The 26,836-nt window shown below is 36.7% G+C and overlaps 1 protein-coding gene across 5 annotated transcripts in view; it reads left to right on the top strand.

Annotated features, from left to right (window-relative positions):
• Positions 1-26,836, top strand: part of DENND4A (DENN domain containing 4A) — a 128,388-nt gene that overhangs the window by 86,718 nt on the left and 14,834 nt on the right. For 4 of the 5 annotated variants that reach the window (XR_007519821.1, XM_049905233.1, XM_049905231.1 and 1 more), the window contains 10 exons: positions 571-704; positions 3,116-3,251; positions 3,776-3,982; positions 4,077-4,205; positions 4,465-4,606; positions 5,015-5,146; positions 7,371-7,490; positions 8,190-8,321; positions 18,482-19,581; positions 21,817-22,006. Coding sequence is in view for 4 of the 5 variants with exons in the window: in XM_049905233.1 (XP_049761190.1) it covers positions 571-704; positions 3,116-3,251; positions 3,776-3,982; positions 4,077-4,205; positions 4,465-4,606; positions 5,015-5,146; positions 7,371-7,490; positions 8,190-8,321; positions 18,482-19,581; positions 21,817-22,006 (2,422 nt within the window). In the remaining variant the exon portion in view is untranslated. The remainder of the gene's footprint in view (positions 1-570; positions 705-3,115; positions 3,252-3,775; positions 3,983-4,076; positions 4,206-4,464; positions 4,607-5,014; positions 5,147-7,370; positions 7,491-8,189; positions 8,322-18,481; positions 19,582-21,816; positions 22,007-26,836) is intronic. The other variant, XM_049905234.1, reaches the window with a different exon arrangement.

Genomic DNA, 26,836 nt, shown 5'->3' with positions numbered 1-26,836 from the left:
TGTTTCTACATTTACTGGAATCCTGCAGACACTGATTTAGGTACTGATTTAGAATAAATCAAAGTAAAAACAGAGCCCACTATTCCCAACACATATACACACTCGTATGCTTTTTTTTTTTTTTTTTTTGCTATTTCTAGAATAAGTAATACATTCTCATAATCCAAAACGCAAAACAATATAAAAAGATGTAATGGGGAAATCTGGGTCTAATCCTTTGCCACCTCCTCTCTTCCCCCTTCTCTATATAGGTAATTGCTTTTCTTAGTATCCTTCTAGTGTTTCTTCATGTAAATTAAAGCAAAGATGAATGTCTGTTCCTATCTTTCCCTCTTTCTTACTCAAAAGGTTGTATACAGTACGTGATGTTGTGTCCCTTGCTATTTTCACTTAATTTATCTTGGACATCTTTCTATAGTGTTATGTAGAGAACTTGCTCATTCTTTTTTTTTTTTCCAGGGTAGGTCTTTAATATTCAGTTGTGTAAATGATTTATTTAACCATTCCCTTATGGATGAACATTTGGCTAACAATGTATTTTTTTAATGTATGTTTTTGAAACTCCTTCAGGTAGATATGGACAAGAGTGGTGAAGTGCGACTTATAGAACTGGATGAATCTTTCAAAAGTGAACATACTGTTTTTGTAACACCACCTGAGATCCCCCATCTGCCCAATGGTGAAGAGCCCCCTTTACAGTACAGGTATTCAAGAGGCAGAATGTTTGCGATTGAAAGAGAGAAGCGATCCATCATCTGTGACGTAGCTTTCTAAAAAGGACTGTGGTATTTTCAAAAATGCGGACTTTACAGATCCCACGTCCGTTATTAAGTTTTGAAGTATAAACAGGAAAAAAAGTTATAATATTACCTACTACAGATTTAGGAAGCTCCCTAGTTATATCTACGGCAGTATCTGTCCTCACAAATGTTGGTAAAATTCAGTTAGACATCCGCTTCCAAATGGAACAATTTGTTTATAGAATTTGTTTTTGTTTCCGCCTAAATCTAGTTCCTTCACCCTCATCCCCCACCCCACACACACTGATTAGTGTAACACTGGTTTATAAAAGGATTTAACTGGATTTAGAGTCAGTATTTGTGACCTTGAATTGTATGATATAATTTTTAGACTATTAGTTTTCCCATGAGTTTTTATTGTAAGTCATGGAAATTCAGAACTGTTGGAATTGATCATTGTTAATTTAGGAAATTTGGTCAAGCACTATGCTAAGTGCTTGGTACACACACTTGAATGAGACATTATTCCTGCCTTCAGGCCTAGTGGAAAAGAGAGAAACGTTCTGAGCACAATAAGATAATGAGGATAGTGGTAAATTTATTAGTTTTTACATATATTTATTTTTACTTAAACATGTTACTTCGTTTTAGATTTAAAATTATAATAATTGTTTTATTCTCCAGTAATGCTTTCTTCCTTTATTCAAAGATTCTAAAACCATTTCACATCTATCACTTCATTTTAGTTAGTTTGATATTTTCATTGAAAAAGAATTTTTCAGCACATCTTCATTTATGACTTGGATTAAGTCCTTTTACAAATGAAAACGTGGTGTTACAGATGTTTGTGGGTGTTACAGATGTTTGTGGGTATTACAGATGTTTGTGGGTATTACACATGTTTGTGGTTGTTACACGTTTGTGGTTGTTACACGTTTGTACATGTTGATGAACTCATTGGTCACTTGATTTCCTGCCCTTACTTTCCACCCATTGATGATGTTTCTCATATCACTTTTAAAAAATCTGTCTTTGTCCCCAGTGTTTAAAATATTTCTCCTAATTTCTTTTTTCTTTTTTTTTCTAAACAAGATTTTGTTTCTTTACCCTCTTTTGTACTTTATACTTCTAAGTCTTCTTTTGGTATGTTTCAATAATATAGTTTTTTTTTTTCGTTCATGGTTTGGTTTTAACTTTTTAATTTAAATTTCACTTTAGTTCTTTAATAAGAAAATTAATTTTAAAAGTTTCCATTTTTTTAAAGAATCTAGTCTTTTTTTTTCTTGAGGCTCTCAATATAATTTGTGTATAATCATTAGAAAAACAACTTAATTTACATGCCTTTAATGGGTACAGTGGGCCCTCTTAAGAGATGACTTCTATACTTACATTATATAAAATGTTCAGGCAGCAAGTTCTCATAAGATACACAAAAATGGCCTTATTGTCACACCATGTACATACAGTGGATGTTCTTAAAGGACATGGTTTTCCTGGACTTCTTTGTGTTGTTTTATTCCTACTTAACATTCAGTCATTACTAATATTTTCTTATTTTGCTGAATTTGCATACAGTAATGTATAATAGATACAAAAAAAAAATATAGCTGCCATATTTTATTATATTAATTTTTTTAGTTCATTAAACTATTTATGTGCTTTTAAGCATGTTGTAGAGTTGGTTAAGCTTGTTGCTTAGGGGCTCCTTCATTCTCTTCAACATGCCTTTTCTCTAGATGCTGCTACCTGTTAAATGCCCAGCAGACCTTGCTCTAGCCTTACTTAGGTCCACCTCTCATAGATCCACCCGTTCTACCTCTTCACCCTCCCCAGTTTTCATTCTCGTAAATAAGGTCCTGAATCTGTTAGCCAGCCTGATAAACCCGTTGATGGTAACGTGATAGCTGGTGCAGGTGTGCTAAGGTACCGCACTTAAGGTTGTTATTTGCACCTTTTTAAGTGGGGTGTTCTACAGTAAATATATTACTTCAGTTAATGACCGAATGCTGATCTGATTTGCCTCTTACCAGCTGTCATATTGTCTGGTATTCGTTGAACATTTACATGAATACTAATATTTTAACAGTTTGCTCACATTACTTTGGAATTTGATGTCAAGTTTAGCAAAATTTAAATGTATGTCACTTTTCTTTTCAAAATATATACTTGAATCTGGATCTGGCTACTACATTTCTAAATATTGTAGTAAAACATTAGCATGTATATTTGTTGAGTATCTACCGTAGTCTGATGGAGAAAGATCGTCAATATAAATTCTGAGTTAAGAAGTTATTGGTTATAATTTTTCAGTTTGTAAGCAGATGATCATCTATTTGTGCTTGAGGAGTTTTTTTTGTTTGTTTTTTCCTAAACAGCTATAATGGATTTCCAGTTCTTAGGAACAATTTATTTGAGAGACCTGAAGGATTTCTACAAATGCGAAAGAGCAAATTGCCTTCAAAATCAAGCAGTCCTAGTAGTCCTTCTCCCATGTTCAGAAGAACAAAACAGGTGCTTTGAAAATTTTGAGTTCTTCGTATAATCAAATATTTGGACAAAAAGTGAATTTGACATACACCCTCCCTTAATATAATTTACCACCCCCAGAGATAATAACTATTACCGGATTATTGTGCTCCCCAGAGCCCTCTGAAGATAGCTTAGAGGAATCTGAATTCAAGAAATTAATTATTTCTCTTGTCCTAAAACTTTATACATTGTATAATACAAATTCAAGCAGAGGCTTTAAAATATATTATGTCCTTTGCCTATTGCGATCAAGTCAGTTCCGACTCATAGAGACCCTATAGGACAGAGTAGAATTGTCCCATAGGGTTTCCAAGGAGTGGCTGGTGGATTCGAATTGCCGACCTTTTGGTTAGCAGCCGTAGCTCTTAATTGCTGCACCACCAGGGCAGATTTTATTATGGAAACATTATAAAAGCATGTGACTTGTACTTGTTCAGCCTTCAATTATGTAAGAATGCCTAAGTGTGTAAATTTATTAATAGGATCCTTGCATTTTTTTTTTCTAGGAAATTAAATCAGCCCATAAAATTGCAAAGAGGTATTCTTCCATCCCTCAGATGTGGTCTAGGTGTCTGCTGCGTCACTGTTACGGACTGTGGTTTATTTGTCTCCCGGCTTATGTGAAAGTCTGTCACTCAAAAGTCAGGGCTCTAACAACAGCATATGATGTGCTAAAAAAAATGCAGTCCAAAAAGATGGATCCACCTGATGAGGTAACGATGGTTCTTTAAAAGGTGTGATTTTACCCTAGATCCGTGTACACAGGTGACCTTGTTTCTGCACACTTTTGAATGTACTGTCTCTCAGGTGTGCTACCGCATTCTGATGCAGCTGTGTGGGCAGTATGATCAGCCAGTGCTTGCGGTCCGAGTGCTGTTCGAGATGCAGAAAGCCGGCATCGACCCCAATGCCATTACTTACGGCTATTATAACAAGGTAATAGTTTGGTTTAATGGAGAAACGGCGTGACTTTTGTGATTACACAGTCTGAATGTATTGGCAGAAATAATCTATGTGAGGTTATTTGGTCTTTATTTTAGAGTATCTCAAAAATATTTGGTAAGTCAAATAGGCCTTCCTGTTCTATTTTGTGTTATACAGTCTACTTTGATATTCTGTAGTTTGATTCTGAAGCCAGTGTATATTCATTTATAAAAATTATTGTACTGATCATCTTATTTTGTTGAACGAATAGGCTGTACTGGAAAGTACCTGGCCTTCAAGAAGTCGTAGTGGCTATTTTCTTTGGACAAAAGTAAGGAACGTTGTTTTGGGAGTAGCACAATTCAAAAGAGCTTTAAGGAAACATGCACGCTTATCGCAAACAACCCTCTCAGGTAATTAAAGGGTTTAAGAAACGGATATGGGTGTTTTACTATTTTTTTAATTAACTTTGCGTTTTTAGCAATTTTAAATAGTTTCAAAATGTTAAATATTTTCTAGTTTTTATTGCCAATAAGTAAATTATAGAGTACTCACTAAATTTCACTTTTGGTGAGTATTCTACTATTACAAAATTATACCAAATTTCTCTTTTTTTTCCTGTTAAATTATCAACCTTTGGTGGTCTTGTTTTAGTGTCCATTGATAATTCACAATAGGTTTCTTTTGATTGTATTTTGCTAATTTTGTGGCAGTTTTCATGTCACTATTGTATCAGTAGATTATTAGCTTGAGCGATAAACTTAGGCATATTTTTGGTATCTTCCTTGAGTAGTAAAATGCTATCAAATTGTGTTTTTAAGCAGATGGCAGTGACCTGGATGCTGTTAGTCATGACAGCATGGATAGTGGTCATGGGACACACACTGTGGAGCAGGCATCTTTTAACACAGGTTTAATCAAAGTGTATGCTGCTGATGATAGATCCAGTACAGGTGTGTTCAGGCTTATATTACATTTATTACGGTACAGTTTTAAAACTAGATTGGCTACCCTGACTTTTAACTTTTTTACTTTTGATGGGGTATTTAAGTGAACTTTCACTTTGTAATTTTATATGTTAGGCTTTTGGTTCAATATTAAATTTAATAATGGTATGCAGTTTAAAGAGCAGCGGTGGCACAGTGGTTAAAAGCTACAGCTGCTAACCAAAAGGTCGGCAGCCGGAGTCCACCACTGCTCCTTGGAAACCCTATCGGAGCAGTTCTACTCTGTCCTATAGGTTTGCTATGAGTTGGAATCAACTCGACGGCAACAAGTTTAGTTTTGGTTTTATATGCAATTTTACTGATTATTTGAATAGAGATGAAAGTTTAAAGAAAGCTTATAAGACAGTTTATTTAAGTATTTTGTCCATGATAATCTAATTAACTCTGGATAGCACACATATTCTTTACCATATCATTTTCTTAGGATAAATTCTCCTTTGTAATTCTGAGAAGATTGTTAAAATTAAAAACAAAACAAAAAAACTTCTCTCCGTACCTGAGTTAATAGTATTGTACCATTGTCAATTTCTTGGTTTTGACAGTGTACTGCAGTTATATAAGATATCATTAGGGGATGCTGGGTGAAGGATATATGAGAATTCTCTGTATTGTACTATTTTTTGCAATTTCTTTTGAGTTTTAAACTCTCTTAAAAAATTACAATAAAGTTTTAGTATATTTTTAAAAACATAGCATTCTAGCCCTGCACAGGACGTTAATTTCATTGATATACAAGATTTGTACATAAGCTTCCCCTAAATATTATTAAAACTGACGCACTTAAGAAATCATACACTTGCATGGTTCTATCCTTGTCATTATTACATTTTAAAAAATTACACTTGGCTTTTGAATATAGTACAAGAGCCAGCTCTTAATGGAAACTTTAAATTAAAAAAATTCAAGCATTATAATAAATTATAAAGGCTCCTCTCTCTGCAAATGGTATCATTACTCTGGCCTCTCTCCTTTGATGGCCTACTTTTAAAAGTAATAAATGTAAGCTAATAGTGTTTCAGTGTAATTTCAATAGTTGTTCTTCCTTGTCTCCTTTTATTTCTTGATTACACAATTGAACTTAATCAGAGTTATACTAGTCATCCACAGGCATTATCTTTTAAATGAAGCAGTCTTTTTTTTTTATTTTAACTCTGGCTACTTACTAAAAATCTATCTTAAAACAGTGCAGAACCTAATAAAATAGCATGAACTTCATCAATACTTTGTTCAAATTTTTCTATTTGTAGTTTCTTTGGAAATGGAGCTCAAAGGTTGATTAGCAAAATACAAACTCAAAATTATAACAAAGGTATTAAAGTAAATACCTAATGATACTTAATACAACTTCTTTGCAAGTTTTCTTTAGCAGTTAAAATGTTTTGCAAGTTTACAAAACCATTTCCTATATAGTCTTTAATATTGTAACAACCTTCTGTTTTACAAATCTGGGAGCTCGAGATCCAAACAAAAAAGTTAAGTGATTTGCTTAAAATCACGTGTCTCAAAACCTTATCTTTTAATTTTAACCTAGTGAAGACAATTTGCTGAAAATGATAGCCTCTTTACCAAAACAATGTCTTTAAAGCTTTCTTATATCTTATGTAACTTTTGCTTTTCTAACAATAACTTTAACACTTTAGATTTTTTTCCTTTGCATGTATTTGTACTCAGGTGCAATGAAATAATTATTAAATTGAATTTTCAGAAAAACTAATTGACTATCAATAAACTTAAATAAACTCATTGTTTTGGCAAAATCATTTAGATATTCAGCTGCAGTGATCTGTGTGTGAATGTCCTATTATGAATTCCCTGCAGATTTCTCTTCTCCATTGCTTAGTTGGAACTAAGACATTCGCCGTGAAAGGTCATGGACTCATATAAAGACTGTCTGGTTTGTCTGTGCTTTTGGAGCTCAGTAGTGTGAATGTATACAATTACTTTTGACTGCAATATGGACTCAAAAACCAATTATTTTGTGATTATTTCTTTTTTACATTAATAGAGATAGGGGATTGGCTAATAAAATCATACTTTCATTTGGAAGTTATTCAGAAAAATGTCTCTAAGTAAATGGAAACACCAAGGTGTGGCTCCAGTCCCAGTTGCTCTTACTAAAGAAGCTTCTGATAGCCAGCACAGGGTTTCATTTCTGTCTTCTTTTTTCCAGGTGGTCAGTCTGATCTTGGGTATAATTCATTATCTAAGGATGAAGTTAGAAGAGGGACTGTATCTACTGAAGACATTCAAGAAGAAAGAGAAGATAGGAAAGGAAGTGATTGTAGTTCCCGTGGGTATTGTTGGTATTATGTAGAATTGTGAACTTAGGTTTATAGAAAATACAAGTGACCTTAGCATAAAAGTGCTTGGTTTATTTCCCACTATAACCCTTTCTTTTCCTTCCATTGCAAGACCTCTCTGCCACCTAGTATAGTATTTTAACATACAAATGCTTCATGTATAAAGTATATAGTCTCAGTGGCAAAACACCGGTCAAATCAGTATTGTTAGTGTAAATGCTATGTGTTTCTTGAAACAATGGCTCTTTTCTGAGGTTTAACAATATTTTTATTTAATGAGTTTGTTAATGTGATGTGACTGTATTACCCTCCTCCCCTTGCCTCCAAAACTACTGGTTCACAGCCAAAGAGGAAAAATTAAATTTGTATTATTAAGTAGTTAACAGAAATGAACATTGATATGGGGGGGGAGGGCCAACTTTAATAATTATTGTTACTTCGAGTTATAAGCATAGTTTCTTAATGTCCTGGACCATATGCATGACCAGGGCTTAATATCTGGATCCACACCTTGTCTCTAGTAAATTAAATCACTGATATGTGACTGACAGATAGAGATGTTTAGTATTTTCTTAACTTATCACTTATTTTCAGGCAGAAATATTTATAACTAAGAACTACTTTTCTTTTTGCCTCCTACAGTATATAGAGATTTCATTTTAATAACATTTTCATTTTAATCTTAACAGTGTCAGAGAGTGAGAGTACAAAAGGAAGTGCTGATTGCCTTCCTAAGCTCAATTATCAGAATTCTTCCAGTATAGTTCGCCTCAGTGGTACAAGTAACAAGAGTGCTGATAAAATATCAGAAGAAACCACAGGTGAGTTGAATAGTAAAAAAAAAAATACCCCATTATGTACATAATAAGCTGTATCTGTATTTCTAGTGAAAATTTTTTTTTAAGTCTTAATTTTGTAGTTTTTTTTTTTTTTAATGTATTTATGCAACCTCTCATGGTATAGCTTAGCGGCTTGAATTCTGCATTTTATAACCTACTTGATTCAAGCTTTTATTTTAACAAATATAAAGACAAACCTCAAACCTACGTACCGCCTTTTGGGTTTAGTTATCCAGACCATCCAAACTGTTGGGACTTACTGGAAGCGGGGAGTAGAGGCAGGAGAGTTGATCCCGTTGAGGGGAGCACACAGCTAGCCAGTTTTCAAACAAGCCTGTGGATCCTTACGGTTCATGCTGATCCTGTTTCTTCTGGAGACAGAGATACCATCCTTCAGATAGTTTAGATAACGGTACCCAGTATTTTTTTCCAAAGTGCTTTTTACACAGTATTTCATATTTATTAGTACAGCAATGCTGAGATTAGTGAGAGCGGATATTAGCACTATTTTACTGAAGAACATAATAAACTGATTATGGGCAGTCATAAAAGTTATCAACTCATTAATGGAAAAGTAAAGTTAGGATCCAGGATAATGCTTGCCCACAAGTTTTTTACCAGACCATTTTTGGGGGGATTAAATGGACATAAGCTTAGAGTTTCTTGTGTTAATAATATGTTTACCTAATTATTTTATTTAAGTATTAGCTCAGTTTGTTTTATGTTATAGCCTGAGAATATTAAAGAACATGTACTGTCAAAGCTGAAATCCTTTATCTGTAAATGCTTTGCTGCGACAATATTTTATTTCTTTTTCTTCAACAATCTGCCTTTAATTCAAAGGTAGGCAAACTATGGCCCATGGGCCAAATTTGGCCTGCAGCCTGTTTCTGTACAGACCCATGAGCTAAGAATGCTTTTACATTTTTAATGGTTTTTTTTTTTTTTTTTGGCTTTAAAGAACAGAAATTTATTTTCTCTTAGTTCCAAAGGCTAAAAGTCTGAATTCAGGTTGTGGCTCTAGGGAGGAGGTCCTTCTTTGCCTATTTCAACTTCTCATAGTCGGCAGTTGTTAGAGTTCCTGGGCTTGTAGATTCATCTGTCTCCCTCATCGTCAGGTAATGTTTGCCCTCCCCCTGTGTCTGTGCATGTGTATGTGTGTCTGTGCTGTTCTTTATATAACTCAGAAGTGATGAGGTTAGGATCCATCCTACCCTGGTATGACCTCAACTCATTGATTACATTACATTGCACCATGGAAGATGATTACATTATGTTACAATAGATTATATCCACAGATACAGAGGTTAGGATTCCAGCACATATTTTGGGGGGATACAATTCAACCCATAATAGTAACCAAACATTATTTATTAAGTCATCCTCTTCATGTTGAATTATAATATCTTGATTGTATACTAAATTCTTGCATATACTCCAGACCCATAAGCTAAGAATGCTTTTACATTTTTAAATGGTTTAAAAAAAAAAAAAGATATTTTTTGGCACATGAAAATTATATGAAATTCACATTTCAGTGTTCCTAAGTTTTATTGGAATACAGCCACACTCATCCACTTACGTATTATCTGTGCTACTGTGCTACTGTGCTACAGTGCAGAGTTGAGTAGTTGTGACAGAGACTGTATGGCCTGCAGAGTCTAAAATATTTACTATATGGTCCTGTACAGAAAAAATTTGCAGACCTCCGGTCTAGCAAAAAAAAAAAAAAAAAAATAGATGCTTATAACTATTTAACTTTCCATTTCTTTTTTTTAGGTAATTGTTATAACTTCAAACATTTCAGATTTTCTCATTTCTATCATGGGATTGGTTCACAACCATTTACTCTTTCCTTACCATTGTCTGGGGCAGTGGTTAAGAGCTTGGCTGGTAACCAAAAGGTCAGCAGTTCGAATCCACCAGCAGCTCCTTGGGAACCCTATGAAGCAGTTCTGCTCTGTTCTATAGGGTTGCTACAGGGTTGTTATGAGTCAGAATCAACTTGATGGCAATGGGTTTGGTTTTTTGTGGAACCACTGTCTAATTATAATCCTTCATAACTTGGCCTTTGGTAGTCTTTGTTTTATTGTTCTTTCATTACTGTCTGCTCAAGCTTGCCTTTTTCTTAAAATCTGCTTTTATGGATTCTATATTTAAGCATGATCGTAAGCCATTTCTTTTTGGATTTTTTAAAAAATTTTTTATTGTGCTTTAAGTGAAAGTTTACAAATCAAGTCAGTCTCTCATACAAAAATTCATATACACCTTGCTATATACTCCTAGTTGCTCTCCCCCTAATGAGACAGCACACTCCTTCTCCCCACCCTCTATTTCTATGTCCATTCAGCCAGCTTCTGTCCCCTCTGCCTTCTCATCTCCCCTCCAGACAGGAGCTGCCCACCCACGTAGTCTCATGTGTATAATTGATCCAAGAAGCTCACTCCTCATCAGTATCATTTTCTATCCTATAAAAAAAAACCAGTCTAATCCCTGTCTGAAGAGTTGGCTTCGGGAATGGTTCCTGTGTTGGGCTAACAGATGGTCTGGGGACCATGACCTCCGGGGTCCTTCTAGTCTCAATCAGACCATTAAGTCTGGTCTTTTTACGAGAATTGGGTGTCTGTATCCCACTGCTCTCCTGCTCCCTCAGGGGTTCTCTGTCAGGGCAGTCATCAGTTGTAGCCAGGCACCATCTAGTTCTTCTGGTCTCAGGCTGATGGAGTCTCTGATTTATGCGGCCCTTTCTGTCTCTCGGACTCATAATTACCTTGTGTCTTTGGTGTGTAAACCATTTCTTGATTTATGTTCTAGTTCAACCCCCTTATCTTATCGTGGACCTATAACAAACAGTTCCCAGAACAGAAGGTGGTCTATGAAACACATTTTGAGTAGCATTATTTAGTGTTATAAAAATAAGACTTGGCATCAACTTCTGTAGCAGAGAAAATGCACCAGTGTTGAAAAATGATAAAATGTACAGTAGGGAATTTTTAAATATTGTCTGAAAAATTGTGAGAAGAACTTTTGAATCCCCAAGCTACAGCAACCAAAACTATGCATGTTGATAAGGAGCGGAAAAGAAAAAGCATGAGAGAGAAAGATAAACACAAACCAAACCAAAAACAAACCCAAACCCACTGCTGTCAAGTCGTTTCCGACAATGGCACCCCCATGTGTTACAAAGTAGAACTGAGCTCCATAGGGTTTCCAAGGCTATAATCTTTATGGAAGCAGACTGTCACATCTTTCTCCTACATAGTGGCTGGTGGGTTTGAACTGCCAACCTTTTAATTAGCAACTGAGGGCTTAACCACTGCGCCACCAGGGCTCCTTGAAAGAAAGATAGATAAGGATAATAATTTCAGTACACTTTGGCTCCAAATAACCATCAGTAAAAACCAGGACTCAGGACTCTCAGGTACCCTCCTTTCTCCTGAGAGAATCCTAGTTTACCATGTCCTCTCCTCATGCCTGCTACAATTCTCCCAACTCCATCACTTCTGTCACTTGTGCTGCCTACACCTCCCTGTTCTTGTGGCCTCTCTCATTGCTGTTCTTACCTACATGGAAAAGGCCTGGCTCTTTCAGATTCGTGTGACCTTCTCTGTGAAAGAACATAAATTCCATTCTTCTGGCTTGGGTCTGTAAGAGTCTGAATGATGCCATGCAGACTGCTCGTCACCAACCCCAAGCCAGCCACTGGGGCAGGGCCCTGGTACTTTCTCTCCCTCCCCGAGATGAGCTTCCTGACCTCCTCAGTATATTTATAATTATTATTTCTTCTCTTGGAAATAGGCTTATTGACTTCTATACTTAGATTCACAGGATTACTGAAGTGAAGTAATAGATTTTTCATACTTTCCCCAAAACCTATAATCTTGCCCTTTTCATAAAGTAAACACATACAAATCAGTAGATACACATAAACCCACACACCCACACCCACACACACACACACACATATAGTCTCACTTAGTATTCGTATAGCCATGTGCTCTTTGGATCATCTAACACCCATTTGGGACAGTCTTTTTGCCGACGGTCTGTTTGACAGTGTTACAGTTATTTAAGGGAGTGTGGCACACGAGTGGTATAGTTATCTAAGGGGAAGGTGCGAAGTTAGTGACGATATCATGGGGCAATTAAACGTAATGATCGTGCAGCAACCTAAACAGTGTTTGTTGTTGTTGTTAGCTGCTGTAGAGCCGGCCCCTGACTCATGGCAACCCTGTGCACAATGCGATGACATGCTGCCTGATAGGTTGCACATTGGACCATCGTGATCCATGAAGCTTTCACTGTCTGATTTTTGGAAGTAAACTGCCACATCTTCTTCCATGGCAGGCCTTTCTTCCTAGTCTGGAAGCTCCGCAGAAACCTGTTCAGCATCATAGCAACACACAAGCCTCCGCCGACATACAGGTGGTGGCTGTGCATGAGGTGTATTGGCCAGGAATTGAACGTGGGTCTCCCACGTGGAAGGGGAGAGTTCTACCACTGAGCCACCATTGCCCTTACAAGTCAGTGTTCAGAGCACTAGAAATATGTAACAAGGTCCTACCATTGTTCCTCATGGCTCTCTGATATTAACCTACGTGAATGCTTATATACTTAAGTGACTTTTATTACCAAAATGATCCGTAAAGAGCACAAAAATATAATAATAGTTTCTAGAAATTTTTAAAACGGGTTAATTATAAGGAGCAAAACAAACAAAAAGCATGCACAGAAACTTTTACTTTACATGTGCCCTAAACTATAATGGTATAAACATCACACACTTCGTTAAACTCCTTACTGAGTGTCTTCAATTTATTTTTTCCCGTTAATGTGACTATGAATCATGTGAAATCTTTAAAACAAATTGTGAAGGCTTCAACTATGCAGTAATTGGAGGTTGTAGGCATGGGGAAGCTGACAGCAGACTAACTAGAAGCCAGGCATCTTATGTGATGGTTTGGGAGAATTTTTGCTTTTTCTGGTTAGTCCTGAGTTGGGAGAGGTAACAAAAAATAGGGAAGCTAGAAAATACACAAACAGCCAATAAGCACATTAAAAGATGCTCGATATCATTAGTCATTAGGGAAATGCAAAGCAACAACGAGATACCACCTTATCCCTACTAGGATGGCTGTTATCAGAAAAACTGAAAATAATAAGTATTGTGGAAGATGTGGGGAAATTGGAACCCTCATCCATTGCAAGTGAGATTGTAAAATGGTGCAGACACTGTGGAAGACCACATGGTGGTTCCTTAAAAAGTTAAACATAAAACTGCCTAATGACTCAGCAATTCCACTCCTAGGTGAAATATACCCAAAGAAATTGAAAGCAGGAACTCAAAACATACACCATATTTTTACGCAAATACCATGCGCCTTCTACATTTGTTTGCCAACTGCACCCTCCCCCTGTGACGTATTTTCATAAACACTATGCTAACTTTTTTTATAGCAACATGTGAAAAAAATTGGCATAATGGCACTTACAAAAATACCTCATAGGAGGAGGGCGCAGTTGGCAAACAGACTTAGAAGGTGTATGTTATTTGCATATAATGTGATAATTGTTATACCAGTGTTCATTGCAGCATTATTCACAGTAGCCAAGAGGTGGAAACAACCCAAGTTATCTATCAACAGATGAATGAATCAATAAAATGTGGTATATTGGGGCCCTGGTGGTGCAGTGGATGAAGAGTTTGGCTGCTAACCAAAAAAGGTCAGCAGTTTGAATCCACCAGGTGCTCCTTGGAAACCCTATGGGGCAGTTCGATGGCAACAGGTTTGGTTTTTTTTGGCATATACATATAAGGAGCCCTGGTGGCACAAATGGCTAAGCACTCGGTTGCCAACCAAAAGGCTGGCGGTTCATACCCACCCAGTGGCACCACGGGAGAAAGACCTGGTGGTCTGCTTCCATAAAGATTACAGCCAAGAAAACCCGATGGGGCATTCTACTCTGTCTCATGGGATCACTGTGAGTTGAAATTGACTAGATGGCACCTAACAACAACTGAATATACATACAGGAATACTATTCAGCCGTAAAGAGAAGCAAAGTTCTCATACATGCGATGACATGGATGAACATTGAAAACATACTGAGTGAAGTCAGTCAGGCACAAAAGGACAAATATTATATGATCCCACTTATATGATATACCCAGAAGAGGCAAATGCATAAAGACCAAAGATAACTAGTGGTTACCAGGGGCATGTGGAAGAGGGGGTTGCAGGGGAGGAGGCAGGTGTTCCTTAAGGCATGCAGAGTTGTTCTTAAGGATGTTGAAAAAGCTTAGGAAGCAGACAGTATTGATTGTTGCACAGCATGGTGAATGTAATTAATGCTACGGAATTGTACACATAAAAATGCTTGAAGTGGCAAATGTTTTGTTATATATATCTCACCACAATGAAAAATCTAAAATATAAAGAAGCCGACGTCACTGACCAAATCCTGACCGTTTGGGGCCAATTGCTGCCAAGTTGGCTTTCTGGGTTGGTTGCTGCAGAGCGTCAGAGTGCTGTTGTCATGTAGGCAATGGCCGTTGTCCATTTGTATATTCCGCCTCTCTGAGTAGAGATAAGAGAAGAGCCTAGGTTCACATTTTAAGGAACTCTTACATTTTATAGTCTGGTATGAGAAGCAGTACTCACCAAAAGGGAGCAAAGGCAGTACTGGACCTAGGAGAAAAGCATTTAGGTTCTGTCTTGTGAAAGTTAAGAAAAGAGAGCATTCGCATATTTACTTTGATTTGAAGGACCTTAGTTATATTTTATTTATTATTTTAAACTTTCTTCTGGCAGCTCTGTCAGCCTGCATCCTTGGCTGAGCTTCGGGTCATTTTTCATTTCTATATTAATAAAGTTGCTTATGGCCTGGGCCAAGTCAGGGTTAAATTGCCCTGTAATTGGTTTTTTGGAATCACCTCAACTTTGAGATCTTAAACTTTGTTTCTGACATTATTTGGCATGATGGGATAATGACCCATACAAATATTGACCATCATAATTTGATTTTCTACTTTGTTGGCAATTAGCAAGGAACAGCTCAATTAGCTAAGATCAGAAACAGTTTCCAACTTAGTCCTGTGGAATTTAGCATGTATATAAACTTGATATGTCCAAGGATAAGCAAAATTTTTTTTGTAAAAGGCAGGATAGTAAATACTTTAGGCTTTGTAGGCTGCATACAGACTCTGTCACATATCCTTTGTGTATGCATGTACCCGTCTGTGCATGCAGGCACATGATTTTTACAACCATTTAATAAAAATGTACAAATAATTTGAGGCTGTAAAAAAACAGGCCTCAGGCAGGATTTGGCTTGGGAATAGTTTGCCAACCCTCGTATAGTCTGATAACCTGTTTTTTGTCTCAGGCCACAGCAGAGTGTTGACTTTGCAAAGTAGCCCTGGCAAATCTCTTTGAATGCAATTCCACTGTATTATCTTTAGATTTTAAGATTTCTCCCAGTCTTTGTGGTATTTAACCTGTCAAACAAAATTTTCTAGGGTACCAGAAGAAAGTATATTCTTGGTGTTTTGGTTTCTTATGTCTTTAATCACAAGCCAATACAAAATAAAAAGAATAAACTTTGACTCTCCACCACTCTGTCTTCCATGTTGACTATACATGCTTATTAAACAGTATTAGTTTGTGGGCTTTTATGGTCTCTTTCTCTAGCAACCTTTGCTTAACATATTGATGGCAGATTTATCCCTTGTCCTGCCGCCTGCAAGCATCACATGGAAAGAAAAAAGCCTATTTTCAGTAGTTGCCTGGTTTTAGAGAACTAATACAGTTGGTGCATGTAGGAATAGTTGATAATATCATACCTAGACTAATGCTTTAGAAGACTCCCATATAATAAGCACAAAGAAAATCATCAGAAATCAAAATTTCTGCTTTCAGCATTGTTATCTAAATAATTTGGTAGAAAGCATTGAACAGTGTTTCTGAATGGAAATTAACAGACATTTGACTGGTGTAAACTTGCAATCAATATGTTAAGCAGAGGTGAATTTTTTTTATTAACTTTTATTGAGCTTCAAGTGAACATTTACAAATCAAGTCAGTCTGTCACATATAAGTTAATATACATCTTACTCCTTACTCCCACTTACTCTCCCCCTAATGAGTCAGCCCTTCCAGTCTCACCTTTCGTGACAATTTTGCCAGCTTCCAACTCTCTCTATCCTCCCATCCCCCCTCCAGACAGGAGATGCCAACACAGACTCAAGTGTCCACCTGATATAATTAGCTCACTTTTCATCAGCATCTCTCTCCTACCCACTGTCCAGTCCCTTTCATGTCTGATGAGTTGTCTTCGGGGATGGTTCCTGTCCTGTGCCAACAGAAGGTTTGGGGACCATGACCGCTGGGATTCCTCTAGTCACAGTCAGACCATTAAGTATGGTCTTTTTGTGAGAATTTGGGGTCTGCAGCCCACTGATCTCCTGTTCCCTCAGGGGTTCTCTATTGTGCTCCCTGTCAGGGCAGTCATCGATTGTGGCCAGGCACCAACTAGTTCTTCTGGTCTCAGGATGATGTAGGTCTCTGGTTCATGTGGCCCTTTTTGTCTCTTGGGCTCTTAGTTGTCATGTGACCTTGGTGTTCTTCATTCTCCTTTGCTCCAGGTGGGTTGAGACCAATTGATGCATCTTAGATGGCCGCTTGTTAGCATTTAAGACCCCAGATGCCACATTTCAAAGTGGGATGCAGAATGTTTTCATAATAGAATTATTTTGCCGATTGACTTAGAAGTCCCCTTAAACCATGGTTCCCAAACCCCCGCCCTTGCTCCGCTGACCTTTGAAGCATTCATTTTATCCCAGAAACTTCTTTGCTTTTGGTCCAGTCCATTTGAGCTGACCTTCCATGTATTGAGTGTTGTCCTTCCCTTCACCTAAAGCAGTTCTTATCTACTAATTAATCAGTAAAAAACCCTCTCCCTCCCTCCCTGCCTCCCCCCCTCGTAACCACAAAAGTATGTGTTCTTCTCAGTTTATACTATTTCTCAAGATCTTATAATAGTGGTCTTATACAATATTTGTCCTTTTGCCTCTGACTGATTACGCTCAGCATAATGCCTTCCAGGTTCCTCCATGCTATGAAATGTTTCAGAGATTCGTCACTGTTCTTTATCGATGCGTAGTATTCCAATCGATGCATAGTATTCCATTGTGTGAATACACCACAATTTATTTACCCATTCATCCGTTGATGGACACCTTGATTGCTTCCAGCTTTTTGCTGTTGTAAACAGAGCTGCAATAAACATGGGTGTGCATGTATCTGTTTGTGTGAAGGCTCTTATTTCTCTGGGGTATATTCCGAGGAGTGGGGCAGAGGTGAATTTTTTTAGCCACCTCTGTAGTCATAGGGATTTGGAGTTTTTTAAATATTTTTTTTTTATGTTTAAGGTTATCATAGCTGCCTTTTTTGTTTCGTTTGTTTTGATGTGGGGGGGTCCTCCCCCACTTTAACAGGCAGAATACTCAAAATCTCAAGATCATCTAGCCCAACCACAGTTGTATAACTATTATTATTTAGTCAATTTAGTAGAAATAATGTAAATTTGTTGTTATTGTTAAACATAAAACCAAAACCAAACCAAACCCACTGCCATTGAGTCGATTCCGACTCATAGTGACCCTATAGGACAAAGTAGAACTGCCCCCCTAGAGTTTCCAAGGAGCGGCTGGCGGATTCGAACTGCCGACCTCTTGGTTAGCAGCCGTAGTATTAACCACTACACCACCAGGGTTTCCACTGTTAAACATAGCAAGAGTAAATTATAATCTTAATTTGTAAATTTGAAAAAAGCAATGCAACCTAGTATCTAGGAGTCTACCTTTTATAGTCAGTCAAACTTGGATTGGAATCCCAGTTCTACCACTTAAGGACTGGGTAACTTTGGGCAAGATTAATCCCTCCGAGTGTCAGTTTTTTCTCAAACTATAAGAATGTTGGGATGTTTATAGTAGATAATATTCGTAAAGTGCCTAGTATAATATCTGTCAGATAGCACTCAGTGAGTATTTACTATTATTATTTTCATTTCTAATATTTTAAATACTTAAGATGGCTTGTATTTGCACATTACATTTTCATTACACTTTTTTTGTTTTTCAGAAAGCACACCTGAGCTGCTGTTAATATCATCTTTTGAGGATTCAAACAAAACAGGAAACATTCAAAGTAGATGCTTCAGGAAAAGACATAAAAGTGACAGTGAACATAATTTACAGCCACAAATGGCCTGGGGAAACAGAAACCGTAATCTTAGTGGAGGAGTACTAATGGGACTTATGCTCAACAGAATTAACCAGGAAGCAAACCCTGGAGATATAGTTGAAAAGTTAGGAGCTGATGCAAAAATTCTTTCAAATGTTGTCTCAAAAAGCACAAGACCAAATAGTCTTGATATTGGAAAGCCACCTTTAAGATCAAAAAGAGATAGTCTAGAAAAGGAATCTAGTGACGACGATACACCTTTTGATGGTTCTAACTGTTTGGTAGATAAAGTGGAGTCTCCTGTTATTTTTGACTTGGAAGACTTAGACAATGAAACAGATGGAGCAAAAGCAAGATATGTTGCCTCACAAAATCCCAAGAGGATTCAACGTATGAACAGCAGTTTTTCAGTGAAACCTTTTGAAAAAACTGATGTTGCAACAGGATTTGATCCCCTATCTCTTTTGGTTGCTGAGACTAAACAGCAACAAAAAGAAGAGGAGGAGGAAGATGAAGACGATGACAAAAGTGTTTCAACACCAACTACTAGGCGTGATTTAGCTGAAGAAATTGTGATGTATATGAATAACATGAGTAGTCCATTGACAAGTCGCACACCAAGCATTGATTTACAACGGACGTGTGATGATAAATTAACCAGTAAGAAAAGTCCAGCATTGATCAAGGCAGGCAGAAGATCTAGCCTCCCTCCTAATTCTCCAAGGCCAGTGAGACTTACTAAATCTAAAAGTTATACAAAAAGCGATGACAGACCAAGAGATAGACTTTGGTCTTCTCCAGCCCTCTCACCTACTTGCCCATTTAGGGAAGAATCTCAAGATACATTAACTCATTCATCACATTCATTTAATTTAGATACACTACTAGTACCTAAACTAGATATTCTAAGGAATAGTATGTTCACTGCTGGAAAAGGAGTTGCAGAGAAAGCAAGCAAATGGTATTCAAAATTTACCACATATACTGCATCATCTAAGGTAAGTTTTTTTGGATTTGCTACTACTATTTTTCCTTTTAAACCGCACCCCCCCCCAAAAAAAAAACAAAGCCGCTTACTTGCAAGGATGTCTTGTTTTAACCATGCTCCTTAAATACAGCTGTATAAAAAAGACTCTTAGAATGTGTAAGGTTTTAAGTGTCACAAAGGTTATGTTTATAGTTCATTTTTGAAAGGGAATGATTTATAGCTGGTGTAAGAATTAGTGTCATATGAAGGTATTTACTGAAATTCAATATTTCCTTTGAAATTCAGATTTTTTTTTCATACACAGTGTCCAGCATGCCCTCAAAAATTATCAGCCAGGCATAGGATTCCTCCTCCTAGTTAGGATTGAGTAGCTTGTATTAAAGAGCAAACATGACATGAAACATCAAGAGTATCTGTTTAAAGTCATCAGAGAAACGCTAAGACCCTCAGTTGGAAGCCCTGCAGAGCTATGTCTCAGGAGCATTGGCAAACCAGAGGTAGACCAAGCCTGACCAAAACTGTAACCCAGGCATGATTCAGCTTGATTTGTCATTAGATTAAAATAATCAGCCTCTACTCTTATGTGACCCTTTCTGAAGGTGTAAAGCACAGTTATACACAATTATACACAATTTCGATCATTCAGTCAAAAATAGCTATACCAAGAGACAGACTATAAACAAAAATCAAGAGGAAAACAGATGATAGAAACAGACCCTCAGATGATCCAGATATTTGAATTAGCAAAGAACTTTGAAATAAATATGATCAAGAAAATACAGGAAGAGGTGTATAAAATATCTGCAATGATGGAAAATTTCACCAGAAAATTGGAATCTATTAGAAAGAATCAAATGGAAATTCTAAAACTGAGAAAGATATGAAATTAAGAATGTGGTAGTTGGATTTAACAGCAGATAAAGCACAACAAAAGGAAGATTAGTAAACTAGATGGAAAGTCAATAGGAAATGTCCAAACTGTAGCCCAGAGAGTTAGGGAAAATACAGAAAAGAATGTGAGATTCAGTGAAAATATCTAACATTCATGTAATTGAGTTCCAGAAGAGAGAATGGGATAGAAGGAATGCTTGAAAAGATAATCCTCAAGAACAGAAGGTGTATGGGAATAACCAAGAAAATTTTGAAAGAGAAAAATGAGGGACTCACCTCCAAAATATCAAATAAATGCTAAAACTGTAATTAAAATAGTATGCTAATTACTGTAAGAGAAGATAATGAACCTGTGGAATGGAGGGAAATCAGAAATCTGAATATGTTTATAGAAGCTTGGCATATAAAAATATAGCACGTTATATTAGTGGGGAACAAGAGAATATTAAATAAACTGTGAGGAAATAATTAGCTATCCATTTGGGAAAAAAGTCAGATTCTTGCTTCATGCTGGACAAAAAATAAACTCTAGATAGATTAGCTATCTAAATGTAAATTATAAGATTATTAAAAGAAAAAAGATATTTTTTATCATTCTAGGATAAAGATTTCTTAAGCAACATACAAAAACCCAGAACCCGTAAAGGATTAAAAGATTTGACTACATAAAAATGTTAAATCTTAGAAGGTTTGTCCAAACAGTTCTATCATACTGTATTTCATTTGTAGTTTTATTTGATTTATAGTACTTTTACTTTTTTTTACTCTATGATTTTGTTTTTTAATTAGGTAAAATATTTGTATGTCTCCAAATGTTTTCTATTGCACATATATACACATACATGACTGAAAAAAAATTATATTATCGAGGCAGTAGAATTACAGATATTTAATTTTTTTTCATACAAAAAATCTGTATCTACTAGATTTTTCCATGTATTATTGACATAATCAGGAGAAAAAACTTTGGTGTCCTCAGAATTGAAAACTAGAAATGCATATTTTTGAAACCTGGATTATTGTGGAAAAGAACGTAATCCTATTCTAATGGGACAGTATCACCCTGAGCTTTTCAGGGAAGAAAATTCATAACAAATGGAGACTTAAAGTCAGCAAAATTACCTTACTATGTACTTTCTAAAAAATACTTTCTTAAAAATTTATCTTCCCCGGGATATGTGTTTGTCCAGATTAGTATGCCCTTATAAAATTGGTTATTTTCACCTCTAGAAACTGTGATGTTGTTTAACCAATCATCCGGGTAGTTAAATGATAAATGTTTCCTCTGCTTTAGAAGTAACTTTTTAATAACTTTTGAATATGAAGGAAATTAAGCTTATAATTGTGTTCTTAGGATCAAAGTTCTGATCGTACCAGTCTTTCTTCAGTGGGAGCCCAGGATTCCGAATCTACCTCTTTAACAGATGAAGATGTCTGCCAGGAGCTGGACGGAGCTGCTTCCTCTCAGGAGAGCAGTGCTGCTTCAGGGACTAAGGGAATTGATCTCAGCCGAACAAGCCTGGAAAGTTCTGCCTCCTTAGAAGGTTTGTCCAAACAGTTCTGTCATAGTCATATTGCATTTCGTTTCTAGTTTTATTTGATTTATGATACTTTATTTATTTATTTTACTCTATGGTTTTGTTTTTTAATTATGTAAAATATTTGCATGGCTCCAAAGTCAAACAGTAAAACCAAGTCTAGCTTCCATCCCTGCCTCCTCATCCTCACCCCATTTTCTCCCTGTTCCTAGGGGATACCACTTTTATTTGTTTTTGGTTGCTTTTTAAAAATATAGATGAATATTTGTGTGTGTGTCTGTGTATGTCTGTGTATGTTCTTATTACCTCCCTGCCTTCTCACTTAAAAGGTAATGTACTGTAAATACTGTTCTGGCCCTTGCTTTTTTCACTTTTATCTGTGTCATTCATGTCATTCCATGTCATCATATAGGAATGTCCTTTATTTATTTTTATTACTACACAGTCCTTCATTGTGTACATGTATCATAGTTTTTTTCCCAGAAAAAAAAGGAATTCATGAAGAAAATGGCATTTCATAATTATACATGGATTGCCTTGGCATTGTCACTAGTTACTACAAATCAAAAATAAAAATAAATTAATAGTAAATAAAACAAATGAAAACTAACCCTTAGCTACCATTTTGTGTTTTTACTCACATGCATTTCCAAAGACATAAAATCCTTCCTCCTATGAAGTTTGTTGTTAGGTGCCGTCGAGTCAGTTTTCAACCATAGCAACCCCATGCCTCATAGGATTTTCTTGACTGTAATCTTTTGTCGTCGTTGTTGTTGAGCATAGTCTATTTTAACCACTTCCCTGTTGGTGGACATTAAGTTTCTCGATAAATAATGCCACAGTGCACGTATATCATAATATATTTTTGTGAGTGTATTATTGGGAGATACTTCTAGATTCTTCCTTGAAGTGATATTGCCAAGTCCACTTCCTCAGGGGTGTACAGTTTTGCACTTCCACTGGCAATATCTGAGAGTCCCTATTTTCCCACAGCCTTGTCAACAAAATACATTGGCATACTTTTGAATTTTTGTAACTCTGATATGTGAGAAATGTATTTCAGTTTAGTTTTAATTTCTATTTTTCTTATAAATGAGATAGAATATCTTCTTATATGTTTAAGGACTATTTGCATTTCCCCTTTCTCCTCCCCCAACAAACCCCCCAGTTTTAGTAGCTTTTTATGTTAGAGAATTAATCCTATTTTAGGCTTTGTGGGCCACCTGCATCTCTGTCACCTGTTCTTTTTTTTTTTTTTTTTTTAACTTTTAAAATGTAAAAACCACTCTTAGCTCCTGGCCATACAAAAACAGGCTGGTAACTGGGTCTGACCCCAACTTAGATATTTGATCCATTTGAAATTTATCCTGGTATATGGTGTGGGAATGTATCCAGTATGTATTTTTTTCATTTTCCCTCTTCGCCTTTAAAAAGCTTTCATTATGGAAATTTTCAGGTATACCCAAAAGCAGAAGGAATAGTATTCCCTACGTACCCTTCACCCAGCTTCAGCAGTTGTCAACCAATGTGTCTTCTTGTTTTATCTATTCCCCTGTCTCTTCTGTGGCTGACACTTTTTCCTTCCCCATTGGATTATGTTAAAGTAATCTCAGACAGCATATCGTTTTATTCATAAATACCTCAGTATATGTATCTCTAAAATATAAAGACATTTGTTATGTTTTTCTAAAGTTTCAATTAAAATGCAATGTGCATACTTTTCTGTACATAAATAAATTTCCCATGTTGAGCAGTCCTGAGTACGCAGCTCTCACATCAGAAAACAGAACCCTAACAGCACCGAAATCCCCTTCATGCCCCATCTAGTCACTGCTGCCTTCACAGGTAAACAGCCTTAACTTCTAACACCATAGTTTAATTTGGCCATTTTTCAACATTTTATGAACTTATACAGTATTTATCTTTTGTGAAGGTTTCAGTTTTTGAAAACATGGTCATAATGTCATTATCATAATTTTAAAGATACAATATCATGTGATATCTTGTCAATATTCATTTCATTTCAGATTTTCACATTTGTCTCATAAATGTCTTTTTCTAGGTGGTTTGGTCAAATTGTGATCCAAAGTCCATGTGTTGTATTTGGTTTAGATGTTTATTATCAGCCAAAGTCTCCTTTAATCTTTGTTCCCCTTTCCTCTTTCTTTTTCTTCTCCTTGCGGTATATTTGTTGAAAAAATCAGGTAATTAATCTTCTCCCTCTTTTTTTTAGCATACAAGAACAGTTAATTGTGCTAATCAAATAAAATTTAACTCACAACCTAATTCACATTTATTAAAATGAATATTCATTTCTGTGCTGTAGATTAATTAGACAAAAAGAAACAGATTGCCTACATAAATGACTGTATTAGTTAAGGCTATTTTGGTAATAGAAACCAGTTTTGAACTACCTTTAGCAGAAAGGGGTTACCGAAGGTTACTGGGGTAACATCGAGGGATGAACAGCAATTACCACCAGCTCTAAGCATCTTAAAGGCTGGTATTAGGCTCCAGCCCTCTCTCTCTGCCTCTCTCAGGCATTTCCATGTGGCAGGGGCTGTGGTCAGTGGTAGTTCTGGGGTTATCCTTTCTTTTTTAACTTGTCACTTATTTGTTGAAGCAATTAGGCATTAGTCTGGGTTATGCCGGTTGTAACCAAGGGGTGTTGTTTCACATGTTTTCCTATCCCCTTTATTTCTTGTGAACTGGTGGTTTACACCATTATTTTTTTTTTATCTTTGTATTTATAAAAAATAACAGCACTTATCCATAAAATTCAGTAACTACAGGAAAAAAAAAGTATAGAGAAGATAGAGTACATCCAATTTCACTAACGAGATACAGCCACTGCCAACAATTGATTTGACCACAGAACTCCCCACTTTTGTTGTTGTTGTTGTTGTTTTAATAAGTACTAATATTTCATTAAGGAGCCCTGGGAGCACAGTAGTTAAGTGCTCAACTGCTTCTGTAAAGACTACCAAAAGATCTTGCTGCTGTCAAGTCAATTCTGACTCATAGTGACCCTATAGAATAGAGTAGAACTGCCCCATAGGGTTTCCAAGGCTGAAATCTTTACAGAAGCAGATTGCACATCCTTCTCCCATGGAGCAGCTGGTGGGTTTGAACCACCGACATTTTGGTTAGCAGCTGAGCACTTAACCACTGCACTGCCAAGGCTCCTAGGTGTGAAAAAAAAAAATGAGGCAAGAATAATGCTGGCTGTAATGGTTAAGGTTATGTGTCACCTTGCCTGGGCCATAATTCTCAGTGGTTTGGCAGTTATGTAATGATGTAATTTGGCAGTTATATAATAATGTAGTCATATTCCATTTTGTGAGCTTATGTGACCATCCTTCATTTTCACGTAACACCAATTTTCACATAATGACCTGGTCTTTTGAAGCTAATCATGTCAATAAGGGAGCAGTGGGTGTACTTGGGAACTACTCTCCTAGTATTTAAGAGTAAGATTATTGTACCAGATAAATTAGCCTCATAAAGGCAGAGAATTACCATTAAATCTGTGATTTGAAATAAGATTAGCTCTTTACATTACAGAAATGCAGATCAAAACTACAATGAGATTTCTTTTCACTCTAACAAGGCTGGCATTGATCCAAAAAACACAAAATAATAAATGTTGGAGAGGCTATGGAGAGATTGGAACACTTATACACTGCTGGTGGGAATGTAAAATGGTACAACCACTTTGGAAATCAATTTGGTGCTTCCTTAAAAAGCTAGAAATAGAACTACCATATGATCCAGCAATCCCACTCCTTGGAATATATCCTAGAGAAGTAAGAGCCTTTTCATGAACAGATATAAGCACACCTATGTTTATTGCAGCACTGTTTACAATAGCAAAAAGATGGAAGCAACCAAGGTGCCCATCAACAGATGAATGGATAAATAAATTATGGTATATTCACTCAATGGAATACTACACATCGATAAAGAACAGTAATGAATCTGTGAAACATTTCATAACATGGAGGAACTTGGAAGGCATTATGCTGAGTGAAATTAGTCCAGTTGCAAAAGGACAAATATTGCATAAGACCACTATTATAAGAACTTGAGAAATAGTTTAAACTGAGAAGCAAACATTCTTTTGTGGTATGAGAGGGGGAAGGGAGGGAGGGTGGGAGAGGGGCATTCACGAATTAGATAGTAGATAGGAACTACTTTAGATGAAGGGAAAGATAGCACATAATACGGGGAGGTCAGCACAACTGGACTAAACCAAAAGCAAAGAAGTTTCCTGAATAAACTGAATACTTCAAAGGCCAGCGTAGCAGGGGTAGGGGTCTGGGGACCATGGTTTCTGGGGACATCTAAGTCAATTGGCATAATAAAATCTATTAAGAAAACATTCTGCATCCCACTTTGAAGAGTGGCGTCTGGGGTCTTAAACACTAGCAAGCAGCCATCTCAGATGCATCAATTGGTCTCAACCCACCTGGAACAAAGGAGAATGAAGAACACCAAGGACACAAGCCGATTACAAGCCCAAGAGACAAGAGAGGGCCACATGAACCAGCGACTACATCATCCTGAAACCAGAACTAGATGATGCCCGGCTACAACCGATGACTGCCCTGACAGGGAACACAACAGAGAACCCCTGAGAGAGCAGGAGAGCAGTGGGACTCAGACCCCAAATTCTCATAAGACCAGACTTAATGGTCTGACTGAGACTAGAAGGACCCCAGTGGTCATGGCCCCCAGACCTTCTGTTGGCCCAGGACAGGAGCCATTCCCGAAGCCAACTCTTCAGACATGGATTGGACTGGACAGTGGGTTGGAGAGGGACGCTGGTGAGGAGTG

The sequence above is a fragment of the Elephas maximus genome, chromosome 13 (genome assembly GCF_024166365.1).
Source record: "Elephas maximus indicus isolate mEleMax1 chromosome 13, mEleMax1 primary haplotype, whole genome shotgun sequence".
In the NCBI taxonomy this organism is placed as follows: Eukaryota; Metazoa; Chordata; class Mammalia; order Proboscidea; family Elephantidae; genus Elephas; species Elephas maximus.
This window is presented reverse-complemented; position numbering and strand designations above follow the sequence as displayed.